The 15,480-nt window shown below is 46.1% G+C and overlaps 1 protein-coding gene across 7 annotated transcripts in view; it reads right to left on the bottom strand.

The window, feature by feature from the left end:
• LOC6500845 (protein held out wings) overlaps nucleotides 1-15,480 on the bottom strand; it is a 28,593-nt gene that overhangs the window by 9,882 nt on the left and 3,231 nt on the right. For all 7 annotated transcript variants that reach the window (XM_014911271.3, XM_044715069.1, XM_032449855.2 and 4 more), the window contains exon 3: nucleotides 2,028-2,161. In XM_014911271.3, the coding sequence (XP_014766757.1) occupies nucleotides 2,028-2,161 (134 nt within the window). The remainder of the gene's footprint in view (nucleotides 1-2,027; nucleotides 2,162-15,480) is intronic.

Raw genomic sequence — 15,480 nt, 5'->3', positions numbered from 1 at the left:
GGCTCAGTGGGTCAACTGTCGCATGTCGCATGTCGCGCCACGGGGCGTATGAGCAATGAGCGGTGACAGCCAACAGGCAGACAGAGAAGGCGACACTGCCCCAGAGTGGAATGGGGCACGATGCGAACAGATGCTTCTTTGTAGCGTTAATAGTTGGCTGTAATTAATTGTAAACTTTTTTAATGCCTGGCCCGCTGGTAGTGCTGCTGCTGTCGTTGTCCACTGTGGACTTTAATTAAGTTGCATTTATGTTTTTGGAGATGGCTGAGAAACGAGATACAAAGCTAGAGATACAATCAGAGCCAGGTCCACTCTCCCCGGCTGACAAATTGCTGACCATTTACATGGCATATTGTCGGCGACTGACAAATCTCTATTTACATTGTTGGCTATGGTATAAATTATTAACTGCTATTATTTGCGACTGCTAGTGTCGGGCCTAATGCCTTAAAATTTATGCCCCATGACGCAGAACCAGCAGCCCAGCTCTCCGCCAATAAACATTTTGTGGCCCACAACTTGTTGCACTTCCCATGTTGCTGTTTGAAACGCAATTCATCTTGGCCCAAAACACATTTTCGAATATTCTTGTCCGCTCGAAATGATTGCCATAAAGTGAAATGATTTATTGGGAGGCAGCGTTTAAACGAAAAACGAAAAACGCCCGCACAGAAACCGAACTGAGCCAAAAATTCCGCCCTCGAAAGTCAGACAAATTGAAACACCTGAAATATTGAAAAACCGTGTGGAAAAATAGAAGGCCCTCGATCGTAAATCTCAGAGCGGCGATCTGTGTGCCAATTTTGTTTTGGAAAACATCGGGAGGCAGGCATCATCAAACGCTGTTCGGTCGCCACTCAGCTTGTTTCGTTAAAATATGTATGTTTTCCTAATTTACGACCTCTGTTCTGCGTTCATATTCATTTTAGCACTAGGTTCTGGGCCCAATAAAACCCAATTTAATCATCTATTTTGGTTTTAATGACTTCTTGGCTCTGCGGATACTGATTTCTGTCTAATGAAATGGCACCTTCTTAGGCCTTTCTTAGAGAGGCTGACTTGGTTCCTGGCACTTGATTGGGTCATCGCCCTGTCACCCTCAACCACTGGCGCCATTTGGCAAAGAACACTATTTGAACAGCTGCCGCAGAAGCCGCAGCATCGCCATCGAGTCTAATTAATGCTATTTAAATTTATGCATCTATCTGGATCACAACTCAGCATCAGCATCAGCTTCAGCACTAACATCGAAGCAAAAACATAAACATCGGGAGCAAAGTGTGTCATGCAGTGAAATAAATTTCCTCAGTTCCGCCACTGTGACTGCGACTGCTGTCAGGCCATAAATAAATAAAAGCCAAAGGAAAAATACAAAACTACGCCCAAACAATTTCCAAATTGACTGAAATGGCAGCACAAACTGAAGAAAAACAAAAGAAACATACAGTCTAGGGGGGAAAAGGGGGGAAAACATTTTAAATTGCATAAAATTAAATCAAATTCTAATGCGGCAGGGCTTGGCCCGAGCGACTTGGTCCGACGCCTACAATGAGCGACAAATGAAACGAGTGAGCGCCGCCAAGCGACTTCCTAAAACGCTTCAATGATTTTGTGTAACCCATATAGCCCAGCTACACTCCGAGAAAATCATTGTTGCCAGTCAGAGCCAAAGAGATCCGACTGTCCGACTGTTTTCCAGGCCGAGTTATGCGAGTGTAGGCCGTATCGCCCCGTAAAGGGTGGATCGGCTTTGCATCTGGCAGCTTGCCTGGGCGTTTGCCGCCCCAGCCGTCTTCAAGACAACTTAACAGATGACTGACTCTATTGCAGCAATTTCAAATGAGGATGAGGATTACATGGAGATGGAGCACCTCGGTCTCGGCACACCTTCGAGCCGTTTCCGGTGTAGCCCAGTTGCTCAGTGATCGTGTTGTCAATTCTAATTGGCGGAAGCCCGTGCTCGACGAACGCTCCCCGAATATCCATAAATTAGATCATCGTTATCATTAGGCGTCTATGGTACTTACATCTGGATGTTCGCGGACTGGCACATAGACCTTCTCGTTCATCGTGACGACGGCTCCCTCGGGCTCGGGCAGGGTCAGCGGCTCTTTCTTGACCCCATTGATCTGGAACAGCGAGGCGCGCACGCGTGCTATTTCTGAAAAGATTCGAGAGATAACCAGAAGCCATTAGTACATACATTTCCAATGAAAAATCTTTAATAAAAGCGGTGATTTGTCATTTTAGCCAAGTGCCTGTATTAAATTACGTTTAATTTTTCACCAGCGGGAGAGCCACCGAATTAGCATCAATAAAAACGGCGTGTGGAGTGGCTGGCAGGCTCCTCCTCACTTATTGGACCTGACCCATGAAATCACTTGGTTTATATTTAAACAAATTATGCCATAAATCGAGTGCCTAGCATCAGGGCTGAGGTCAGTGCTTTCGAGCCACCCTCCTGCAATTCGCACTTGTGGCCATTTGCCGTGAGGCGTGGGGGGCCCAATATCTGCCCCCAACCGGGCCAGTTGACAGGGGTTCTCGAATTGATACTATCAACATTTTGTGTTGGCATCGTCGTCGTTGCTGCCGGCCGGTGTTGTTTGCCTTTGCATAAGCTCAATTGCATTGTTTGTCTTTGGCATGTGCTTTGACAATTTGTCACTAAAAGTGGGTAATTGTGCTGGGTGTGCGGAGAAGGTGACTGCATCTCATATGTCAGGCAGTGATTTAAGCAAATGCCACTAAATGACATCAAATTAAATGCCTGACTTCTCTCACTAAATGAATTATCTGATTTCTTTGGCCGTTCTGCGCGCTGGCTGACATCAGAGTACGTTTCAAATTTAAATCAAAAGTTGAATTCTATAAATAGCTGCCTTTAAGGTGTTCATAAAGTTCATAATCAAAATGTTCATAATACAAAGAACACATAGATATATTCTCTCTGAAGATATACATCTTGGTTCTTTAAAGATTCTTGGAAGAATGCACCCGCCGAGGACTTTACTTTGGCATTTAAATTAATTACGTTTGATATTTTTATCTAGCCAGCCGCGGCGGCCTTACTTTATTATTTATTTGCCCGCTTTCGCCGCAGAACAGCGCAAATAAAATTGAAAATCCGCGCAAACAAAGAAGCCAGGCCAAATTTGAATTTACTTTTCCCCGAGCGGTGAGAAAGAAATTCTGAAATCCATTCCATTCCATTCCAGAGTTCATGCCGGGCCAAAAAACCCATAAAGAAAAAAGCTGACATGAATAAGGGGAAACCGACAGAAGCAACGGCAGAAGCGGCACATCAGTCCGACACTCGACTCGATTATTGATGGAAAGATGGCAGAGGAGATTTTTCCACCGCCACCTCGACGATAATTAAGAGCAGCTCCAGAGAGGCTTTTCATTTCTGGCCGTAATTTTGCGCAACACGCAAGTGGCGTGGCATCCCAGGGGCCAGGTCACTACTTCGGAATCAGATTTGGATCGTTTGGCCACTCATGACAGCTGTCAGTTCTAATCGAGCGAGTTCCAGTCTGGGGGATTAGAGCAGAATTGGTGCTAAACTGCATTTGCATTCGAAGTCGATGACGGAGCCAAATTAGTCACCTCGGAGGCAGGGGCATGTCAGATGGATGGATGGATAGTGCGGCATTTAGATAAATTACAATAATCGAGTCCGAGCCATATGCGCAGGCGGCTTAATTAATAGCGGGCTTAGTCAGGGGCTTACGGCCGCGTCTATAATTAAATCCCTTACTCAGGTATCTCCGGCGAGTCAACCTGTTGGCGAGAAACTGACCATTTTAGGGCATCCAGAACTCGGAGCCCACTAACTCTGAGCTCTGTAGAATCATGGGGGCGGGGCGAACGAGAGCAGAGCAGCTCCAATCTAATAATTATCAATGAAAGATCTTTTTATTCATTAACAGGTCTCGAGTCGTTTGTGCTTTTAAGGCAGCGCAGATCTCCGATCTCCGATCCCCAATCTCCATCTTTATAGTTGTTTATTTTCATAGTTTCCTTTGCAAATCGCGGCTCATAATTTACATAGCCAGCGCTAGCTAGCTTATGACTCTATCTCTTGGCCAACTGCCGTACATGGCCCGGGACAGAGCTACCAAATTTGGCGCCCAGCGCACAAATAAGTGGGCAAGAAGCGAATGCCTTGCGTGCCGGTTCAAGTATTGTTATTATCATTTTGTATAATTTTTTGCAGCGCTCTTTTTATAGCCAGCCCCCACAAAAGTCGCCGAGTTATGGCGTACCTTCCGACGGAGTGCTATTAGACAAGCCACTAAGAATACACTGTGTGGATGAGCCTCAAGGTTGGGGCGGGGTGAGTGTGAGTGTGTGTTTTTGCGGATTAAGGATGGACCTGTTTAATTTCAAAATGACATCACCACCGCCGGATCCGGTGGAGAGCAGTCGGCCCTTCCCTATAGATGGTGGGCGGTGGGCCCCTCGCTTGGCTGCCACATTTTGCAACATTTGAATTTTAAATATAGACTGCACTTGATGAACAAGAACAAGAAGTGAGTCCCCAACACGACGCACGACGCGAGTGCAGAGCGACGGCCAGTCGAGCGTCAATAAATTGTCAAATTTTATGCCCCACGATTTTTGGCAAGGGTTCCCTATGCCCGACGGCAAGTAGGGCATAAAATGCTCGAATATGTATACTATATGGAAGATATTTATGGAATCTGTCGATCTGTCCTTCGCCAATTCTGATTATTGGCGAAGCCTGCATCTTGATCTGTTTTCTATTAACGCTTCGCACCAAATGCGCCGATAGGAAGTGTCTAATCGTGTCCCAAACCCAAACCCCAACGCCAATCGCCTGAGACACCTCTAAGCCAAATTAAAGCCGGGCTCAGCTCTGATTGATTGTTTCGAGCCGCGAGAACAATTTGCATCAGCTCACGACTCTGCCTGCCAGTATAACAAACAAAGTAAACAAGGCGAGTGCGACACATATCTAAGTATCTGGTGGTTGGCTAATTTATGAATGCAAAACCACTCGCACCACACGAATTAGATGACTGGGCGCTGATGAGAGTGTGGGCGTTGTTGTTAAAGTCGAAACTGAACAATGTCAGATGTGGGCCGAAGTGTCTTAACAAATTGTCGCCCAAAACGGTCGAAAAGCGTTTAAGGTTCAGACATCAGACATCAGACAGCAAACAGCCAACAGCCAAGAGCAGAGAGCCGAAAGGTAGCTGCAATTAAGCCGAGCTTCGCATATTTGGCAAGCGCCAAAATATATTTGACTTTATGGTTTTTATTTTCGTTATGAACTCCACTGGCCTTGGGCGCATTTGCAATTTCGCATTGTACTCGAGAGGCGAGCGAGGAATAAAAAACGATTACAATGTTTATCGTGCGTTTGGTTATTTCATTATTCGTTTTTTGTGGATTTTTTTTGGATTTTTGCATATTTTTTGCATGTTTTGGGTTTCGGTTTGCGGTTGTGGCCACATTTCCTTCTAAGAATAGCACCTAATGGCTGTCTTTTGGATCCATTTTGAGCGGAATATTCCCTTTTTTGAAACTACAGAGCTACAGAGAGCCCCCATCTTGCATATCGCTTATTTTTAGCATTGAATTAATGACCAGTTCCATGGCAGCGGCGGCAATGACAGTTTTTTATCCACTTTCATTAATAAATTTCAAACATCATAAAGCTGTCGCCGTTCCTCGGTTCACACGCTCAGTGGCGACATTAATATTTCAATTCGATCGGTTCATCTGATTTTTTGTCTTTTCCGAAACATACAGAGTTTTGTTAACACGATTTCGAATAATTCAGAGTGCAGATGCAGCGCATTTTTTATCTCGCAGACTTTAACCCACATTCGGCGAGTTTAAAACTCCGTTGAGTCACAACCGGCGACAGCGCCAGCGACAGCGACAGCCATTAAAAGCGAAATAAAACAATGAAAACACAATTAAAGCAGTAGTGGCAGTAGAACAGAGCTACATAAAACAATGCTCCCATAAAAAATAGGTCATGTCAGTTCCAAAAAGCAAAACAAACGCTAAGCAAACACCAGCCCCAACCGAAAAAAAAATTTATGTACAGGGGAGTCCCTGCCAACAGGGCTCCTTAAAGCGTGAAAAAATAATCAAAGTTGAAAGAAGGTGGTCGGGAGAAAGGTTTTCCAGGAGCCAGAAGCCAGGAGATGAAAAGGAAAATTAAATGCAGGCAACCGAACTCAAAGCAAACATTGTAACGCAAAGGAAGAATGTTCAATGTCCTTGGGCGGAATCCCAAAAAAATCCTAAAAAGAGAATTCTGGCCGAAACTGGAACTGCAGATTTTTATTAAATTTTTAGATCCGTGCATTCCATTGGAACAACAAATGTTTCTCGTCCAGCATTGTTTATTTATGCACCGGGAAATATTTTCAATGATTTCCCGACACGCAAAAACAATAGCAGAAATTGAAAATCACGAGAAGAATAAATCTCCACCTGGTTGGATTCAACAGTTTCGGATTCAGATTGAATCCCACACAAGAGCACGCGAGTAAACACTTGAACCTATACAGCTCTGTGGAATTGATAAAACGCACATTAAGCTAACAATAACACGGAATAATGTATAAATTGTTAGTTAAATAAACCCAATTTTTTTGGCCAACGCTTAAGTAAACAATGCCGCTGATAATGCTCTTTTTTTGGACCCAACCACTATCCAGTTTGGCTTTAATTCGCAGATGTCAGTGTAACAAATAGCGAGAAAATAAATATTACGTTAATACTTTCTATTGATAGATGGTTCTAATAACTCTTATTAGTCATCAATGGCTTGTAATAAAGACTGTCATGTCACAAGATTAAATGTGCGAACAAGTCCGATTCGGAGCTCAAATAAAATTAATTCAAGCTAATTCAATTAAAATTAAAACATTGTTAGCTGCTCATTTGCGGCGGCTAATAAATCGCAGCGATTACGATCTCCAAGTACTCACTTAGCTAATCGCACACACCGGATTCCGAACCGTGACTAATTCCACCGAAATATTATATTTTTATTGTCGCGGCACTTTAGTAGCCATTGCCATTTAATTAGGCACATACGCTGGGGCATCTACGCCGGGGAAGGAGGAGGTGGGAACACATTAATGGACGGCTGTCCCGACGGCCAAAATCCCGTCTAAGGGCATTAAAATTAATGCCCACCCACATCATAAATCGCGAGAGCCATCGCATTCGCAGCATGTGACATCAGCAATGGCAGGAAAAAACCAGAGGAAAATGTGTCAAGCGAAATCCAAGAAAATGGTGGAAAAACAATGTGTAGGTAGGCTTTTCACATGTCGCAGCCAGAGACCCCCTTTATCTGGCATGGCCCACATTTCTGTGACGAACTTGGCTGGCTGGAAGTCACGCCGGAATGCTCATGACTCTGAAGATGAGCTGCCGAGTTGGAGAAGGTGTTGAATCGAAAGGAAGTGAAATGTTTTCGGAGCCACAGCCAGAGCAAGAGCCAGAGACAATGGGCCAAAATGGAAAGTTGTTGTCAAAAGCAAATACACGCACCACTTCCAAGTCAACAGCACTAAGCACACAACCAGGCGGACAAATTATGTGTGTTTCATGTTCCACACCCCCTGCCAGATAAGTGTGTGGGCGGGCCATCATCATCGGGCCATTGGCGGCAGATTACGGCGAATTTTCACATGGACACCGCCAGCCAAACAATGGCAGCCTTGCAGCCCGACGTTAAGCCTCTCAAATCTGAACAATCGACCAAGAGCTGGGGCGAGGCGTGGCCCAGAGCCAGATACATCAGCCAAATTAAATACGTGTCACAGCAATCGACACCAATCAGACAATTAACGAAAAACAAAGCCCTTTTCAATAAGCACTTGAAGGCAATTGTTTGACGAAAATGTTGTGGCATTATTGAGAGGAAAGGGTTTCTGGGAAAATCTATGAAACTCAAGCTCCCACATTCCTTCTTTTAAAGTTAGAAACTGACAGCAAGTGATTCACTTGGCCAGTTCATCCCACGGAGAGCGACGACCAGTGCTTTGAGTCACGGGGCTGGAACAGCTGGCCGGCCTGGCTCATTAAGTGTGTGTTGGCCTGCCAAATGGTGGCTTCGGTTCGTGAGAGCCGCTGGCTACATTTTGTATCTTTTCGCCACTAACATAACAAACAAACAAACTAGTTTGGAAAATTGCTGGCCAAAAGATAGCACCACCAGCAGAAAAACAGAGTTAAATCAATTGAAACTGCAACTTGTCGTTGCCAAAAAGCATTGCAAATGTCTGTCTGCCAGTGGTTAGTGGCTAGTGGCTAGTGGTTGGTGGCTAGTGGTTGGTGGTGCAAGTGGTTCGGTGCAAGGCACTGAGCCAAGCAACTACCCGCTAATCAATCAGTTCCCATGAGCACAATTTCCAGCAAAATGCCCCCACGTAGCTCGATGTGGGGGAAAACCCCCCAAAAACGAACCAAATGGATATGCAATCGATGCGTAAATTACTTTAGACTTTTAGACCTTATATTTCGGTTATATAACAATCCCAGTGCAGTCCCTAATTGGCTACAATTGGAAACTGTTCTCCACGCTCCTCAAAACATATTTCTAATTCGCAACAATTGCTGACCAAATTATGCCCGAGCCGAGGCAGGAAGCCGCACCCTGACCCCTAACTGAAAAGAAATACACCCAAAAAACACAAAAAATATAAATTAATTAAGAGCAGCTTCGGCTTTGGCTTCCTACGGTTTAGGGTTGAGTTCAATACCGCTGGCTTCGCTAATTAAGCTTCTAAAAATTAAGCTGAATAAATTGAAGCCTTCAGTGCATAAATTTCAAAACAGAGATGAATGACAATTGGCCAGGTGGGCCAGAACGGTAGCCGAGTCGGGGCGACACACGCGCCCATTTCTATAAAGCAATTAACTGTTGCTGATTTTATGGCCGCGGGCTCATAAAAATCCAGCTGAGCTGGGTCCTCCCTCCGGCTGGGTGTCTGGATGTCTCACGACTGCAATGGCCGCTTAAACCAATTAAAAGCCAACAGTATCTAGTATAGCTAATAGGCGATTTGTGTACTCGGCCAATCAGGTTAGTCCCACAAGCGACGGCATTTTGTTCTTGTCACTACCGGCTACTGTGCCGCTCCGATAAGGAAACTCACCTGGAAATAAACAGGAAAAGTGCTCCGATTAGATAAGATTAAAACAATGAAATGGCGTTCATGTGGAGGAGTGCACTATCTCGGGCCAAACAGAAGGCGAAAGATGGATTTATGGATGGAACTAGATATGCCTAGTAGAGGGCCCCCATCAAGGAACCCCGAACCTCTAGGAACCCGAGCACTTGAACTCTTCCATCAGCACGGCCGGAGGACTCCCCTGGCCCCCCTCCTGATTCGGAGCCCATTATTCTATTTCTGACCGCATTTTCAGGAGGCAAGATCGTCTTCGGGGCCTGCCTGCCATCGCTGCTTGTTTATTTCTGGAGTAGCCGAATGACTTTTCCGGACCAGAGTCCGCTGCGGCAACGTGTGGGGAACATAAACAAGAAGAGCAGCCAGAACACACAGAGTTCATGACCTTTTGAATTAGAAATCTCCAACAAGTTTCGCTCTTATTTGTCTTTTTAGAGATGATTTTTTTCCCGAAATATGGGCTTGTTTTTCACTCAAAAATGTATACATTCTTGCTTTGAAAACTCACAGCCTGGGCCAGCCTGGAAAACTTTTCGCTTCGGGCTGGCCCATAAACTTTGGCCATTTGGCTGGAAAATCATTTGCGGCTCTTGGCACGCGGAGAAAGTTGCAGTTGCTGCCGTTTTTGGAGCAACAGGCTGACGGCTATGGTGGCTTATGTCATGTTTATAATATTTTTTATACTCGCCCATAATTAGCCGGGCCGTTCGGCGCTCGATTTGGACCAAATTTAATCGATCGAGCAGCAGACCTAGGAGGCTCTGCCTTTCACATACATCGTACGTTGTGTGACACACAGCTCTTGTTGGACAACAGCACTTGACCACCTACCAGCCAGCATGATGTATTATGTGCTCGGAAACCACCAGCCACCAACCACCAACACATCACTTCGCAATATGAGGCATAATGTGTTTGACCAACATTGAAGTGCGGTCGAAAGACAACTCGTTTTGAAACAAAAGCCAAAGCGGCCGCCAGCCGCCAGCCTTTCCCTTCTTGCTGCCCGTCGCCTCGCCTTGGACGGGAATTAAAATAATAAATGTCTTTAAGTACACTCACGCACATGTCCACAAGATGAGAGAAAACTGGCTAGTTCTGGCCAAAGTACCATAGTTCGCTCTGGCCATCAGTGGGCGAGCAAGCAACTTGTTCTTAACACCTTTTTACTTCATTTCTTTTTTTAGTTCCTCGCCCACGTCTCTGGCCTCTTGGAGATCTTTCCCTTTCTTTTGCTGCCTCCTCGAGTGTCGCTTTGTGACAAAATAACTTCGAGTGGGCATCTGAGCAGTGCGTGGAAAACCGGAAAAGCCTACGTGGGCCCAGGTAGGCTGCTAGAAGCTTGAAAATGCAAGTGCACTCGCTCCAAACTCGGTGCCAATGACATTCCGATAAGCCGCAGGTCGTCCTTGGCCAGAAACAGCTGGTCTGGAGGAGGCCCAGAGTGTGGGCTGTTTGAAAGTGAAGCTTGGGCGGGCGGTTCAGGGCCAGCCTTGTCGTTAAAGTAAAGAATGATCGGCCCACTTGGAGGCACTAGTTCGGGGCAGGACGAGGCAAGGAGCCTGGCAATTAATTCCTCCGCCCACACCAGCCCCCGTGATTGACATGAGCGGCGCATATAAAATGGCTCTTAACCCAAAAACGCAGCTACGTGGCTGGCCAGCTCGGCACGACATTAAACATTTATGGCGAATCGAAAGCCAAAAATCAAAAAACCAAAAAACAAAGCCAGAGAAGCCAGAAATCCAAGAGACAAAGTCACAAGCCAAGCCACAAGCGCCAAGCAACTGCAACGACTGTCGGCTGTCGGCCTCCCCCGCTCGCTGAATTCGGAACAGCTGACGGAAAAGGCAGCGGTTAGGGCGGCCCAGGGGCGTGGCAGCTACTTGATTTTATGAAATAGCAACTGCTTTCGCCCGAAATAGTTCTTTTTGCGCAAACTGCACACTCTTGGCCCGATGCGTTGGCCCAAAATAGCCCAAAACTTCAACGGCTGCGTCGGGGTCCCCCAAAGGAAAATGCCATCAGATACACAGATACATAGATACACAGATACAGATACATCCGACAGGTTAACGCAAGAGGACGTGACTTTGGCTGGCGGGATTCATTCATGCTTTAAAAAACGAAATAAAAAACAGAAACACGTCGACTCATGTCGCATTTTCCAATTGCAGTCGGAGCTCTTGAAAAAGGTAACGAAATTGAGATTGAGATACAAAGATACAAAGATAGAACGCATGAACTACTTGACAGAGAACTTTAGTTCCTAAAAGTGACTAGAAGATGCTCTTTTCTTTTAGATTTTAAATTTATTCAACAATAAATTTCTTGAATATTAATCTTAAACTATTATTTATTTATTTTTTAATCTGAAGATTCTCACTTAACCTCACAATTTCCCCATCTAACGGATAATCTCTAACTGTAAAGGTGTACAACCCCATTTGCATGCCAACGGTAGTTGTATCTTGATCTGACTTCTTCACTTTTATTGTCTCCACTCTCCACTCTCGTCTCTCCACTCTCCACAGTGCGCTCTCGTTAATTGTCTCGGGAATCAATGAAGCCAAGGAGGAGATAGTGAGGAGCAGACAAGCGGGTATCTTGTATCTTGTATCTGTATCTTTTTGTTTCTATGTTTTCATGCCTCTGAGTTCATGACGCATTTTTGTTTAATTTTTATCCCCTTTTTCTTTTCTTTTCTTTTCAGTGTTTTGTCATAGTTGTGGCACCCCCCTCGTGGTGGGGCAAGGAAGGTTGCTGACAGTTTGAATTTCTGTTTTAATTTTTCGTGTTTGTCGAGCGGATGGCTCATCACTTTAATTCGCCACATTAGGGCGCTAATTGACTCAAGTGAGGGGGGTGGGGGGTTGCCAGGAGCTACCTTTGAGAGATAATCCGCACTTTGGGAATTTATTCACAGCTCCTGCCCCCCCCCCCCCCCCCCCCCCTACTTTCCGAACTATTTGTGAATTCCTCCGAAAAGTCGAAACAAAAGTCGTCCTGGTTACAGGAGAAGGATGGAACTTTTCCGGGTTTGGCATTCATGCGGTAGCCCGCATTTCACACGCCACCCAGCAGCTGGAGTTGGGAGAGAGGGGAGTGGGGCAGGCAGCAATTGAAAAATTAAATTGATTACCGATCTAAATCGAACGGCAGAGCTGCAATGAAAGTGAATCACTCGCCCCGGCCCCGAGTGGCTGCCCATATCGGGAGAGTTGCAAGTTCGGGTTAGAGCCACAGAATCCGAGGACCATATGGCACAGGCAACTTCAAAGGGGCCATCCATCTAGTCATCCAGCCATCCAGTCATCCAGCCATCCACAATGTAGCCCCTTTGTATCTGACGCTCAAGTGGCAGGCCCACCCCCTTGTGTTCTTTCCCGATCTGCGTTTGTTATCAAATTGTTCAATTTGTGCAGCCTGGTGGCACATTAAAGCAATTGTCTAATGCCACATGGCTGCTGCTGGTAGTCGCGTGCCTCTCCGCCGGCTAGGGGCATCTCCATGTGGCGGGTTGGAGGAAACCCGAGCATGTGAAAAATATTTTAATTGCGCGCTTCTTTGTCTCACAGCCCGTTTGGCTATTTTCGACCAAAAAAACACACAAAAACACAAAAAGAATTATACGTTCTATGTGCCAATTTGATGCAGCCGGGGGGATATCGGGTGACTCGCCAGATGACGCCATCGCCGGGTGGGAGCCCACTGGAAATCGGATGGCTCACAGCACAAACATCCAGGGCCACTTTCCAGGGAAATCGCTAATTGAAGGCTGTCGGAGCAGCTGTCAGAGCTGGAATACTTGGGAATCGAAACCACAATCGGGCCACAATATTATTCCTAAAGACATACTATCCGGATTGGAGGCTAATTGGAGCCATCATGTAATGCTTTTGTTAGATAACCAGCCCAGACTTTCGCCGCCATACTCGACTGGCTTTCGCTCCTCAACCACCGACCATCCGTCCAATGCCCTTTCAGGCCAAGTGCCATCCGACTTCCGCGCTGCAAGCCAACGCATCGCTGCATTTTTGGCCGACAGAAAATCACAAATCAAATCGAAACCCAGCCACGATCCCCAAGCCATGACAAAAGATTTTAATTGAATTTGAAAACGCAATGAAACGTGTATGGGCAGGGTTGGTATCCAATAGATCGCTCGCTCGGTCTCCGGTACGCATTTCGCATAACAATTGTCAACAAATTTATGAGCACGTCATGAGGAGAACCTGGAGCCAGAGCCCAAAGCCCAGAGCCCAGAGCCCAGCCTATTCCGCCGCCATTACTAATACTAAACAAAAACCAAATCGATCGTGACGTTGGGCAATCAAATGTATCTTTTTTGTGGTAGTCTAGAGAAGGATGGGCCATCGTTTGTTTGTCTTTCAGCATCGTTGTGTTTGCATTTAACTTCCAACACCAGCAACAGTAGCAGCCGCCGCATTAATGTCAACAAGGCACTTCAATTTCCGATTTTAATGACTCTCCCAATCAGTCCCCGCCTCCGTCGGCTATTCGAGTTGGCCAGAAGGTGAAACCAACGCCCCAGAAACAGAATTCCAACCAGAAGCCAACGAAATGGCGGCGAAAAACCATTTTCCAATAATCTAATTTTAGATGAAATGAAACACATTTCAAATTTTCATGAAAAACGTCCGCCGAACGAGCAGGAGTGAAAATTTTTTGTGTATCCGCCGCCGAGAAATGCCGACGATCGGCCGGCCAGCTAGCTGGGGATATATGTATGTGCGGGGATATATATATTTAGATACATATATCGGCCATATAAACATTCGAGTCGCGGGCGTTGGTAATTTGATTTCGGTTCTCTTCTGGTGCCTGGCTTTCGTTCTCGAGGATGCACAATGCGGTGTATCTGAGGGGGGGGGGTGTATCTCTCAGATACACCTTGACTGCAGTAGCCGTTCTATATTTACTTTCGGTCAGGTGCGGGTGTTGTTGCCAAATCGAAAACAAAAGGGGGGTGTTGCTGTCGCCCCTTTATATCACCTCACAGCCCAGGTAGGCACAAGCGTCATGCGGAAGATGGCCGCAGTCGCAGCCGCCGAGATATCTCCGAGTACGTGCAGTTATGCTTGGTCGCCAGTAATCCGAGATCCGAGATCGGGGCTCCGAGGAGAGCTCTCTTCTGACGTCGCATTCACACAGTCTAGGCACACTTCAACTGTGCAAAACGCGACTATGAATAGCGGCCGAAACAGATACGGCCCGGAGATACAGATACAGATACAGATACAGATACAGATTTGGATTCGGATACGGCTGGGAAACGTGCTCCAGCGGCGTGTGTCAGAGGCTATCCAACAGATACTCTCGGCTCGTTCTCGGGCGTGAGTCAGACGGACGGAGGGAACAGAACAGCTCTCGTCAAAATAGCAGCCAGAATTTATGTCAGCAGGGCCAGAAGCGTTCGGCGAAAGAAAAAGAACAAAAAGGCGCTAAAATAAACAGAAAGAAATGAGACAGTGGGTCTCATAGGGGTAGTGTCTCTCCTAAAAGATACACAACAAGAAGTATCTATTAAATACAAGTTACTGCCGATTTATGAACCGATAATCCCTCGTAATAGAGCTTCAACTGCTTGCCTTATAGCCATTCGCTGGTGATACGCACTGTACAGATACATCTTGTAGATGTATCTTCACTGGCAGCTACTCGAGGTAGCCCCGCGGACAGAACCCCATCCTCAAGCTTGAGGTGAGGCAGGAAGCTAATTAGATCGCAGCTATATCTTAGGATATAAAAGCCTCTTTGGCTCTGAAAAGTGGCATCTTCTGGGTGGCTCCTCAACGAAAACAAAAACAAAAACAATGCCCAACGACAGCCGCAATTGAAAAGAGAAAGTTGCAGACACGTCGCGGGCAGAAAAAAAAAAAAGAGAAAAACTTCTAGCGAGTTGAAAAGTTGAAAGCCGTTAGTGGCGCGGCTAGTTGCAGATAGCGCTGGTCATCGGTTGGATTTTTTTGTGGGTTTTTGGGTTCCCAGCTCCATGACAGAGAGTTAAAAACCCGAGACCCTCAACCCTCCACCCACTAAGCTGATAAGCCAGGCAGTTTGTTTTGTTTTTATTTCGCCAGTGCTTGGATTTTAGTGGATCGGGTCTGGTGGAACGGGTTTGGCGGACTGTCAACGCTTGTGGCTTTCAGCAAATACGATTTGTAGACGGAAACTAGTTTGCAGCCGGGCCAGAAATGAGCCAAAACGAGAATGCTGGTTCGGGGGTTCCAGTCGAGCGATACCTGGTACTTAATTATCTGATAAC

Source organism: Drosophila ananassae, chromosome 2L (genome assembly GCF_017639315.1).
Source record: "Drosophila ananassae strain 14024-0371.13 chromosome 2L, ASM1763931v2, whole genome shotgun sequence".
Taxonomy (NCBI): domain Eukaryota; kingdom Metazoa; phylum Arthropoda; class Insecta; order Diptera; family Drosophilidae; genus Drosophila; species Drosophila ananassae.
Note: the sequence above shows the minus strand (reverse complement) of the source record. Positions and strands in the feature narration are given on the sequence as shown.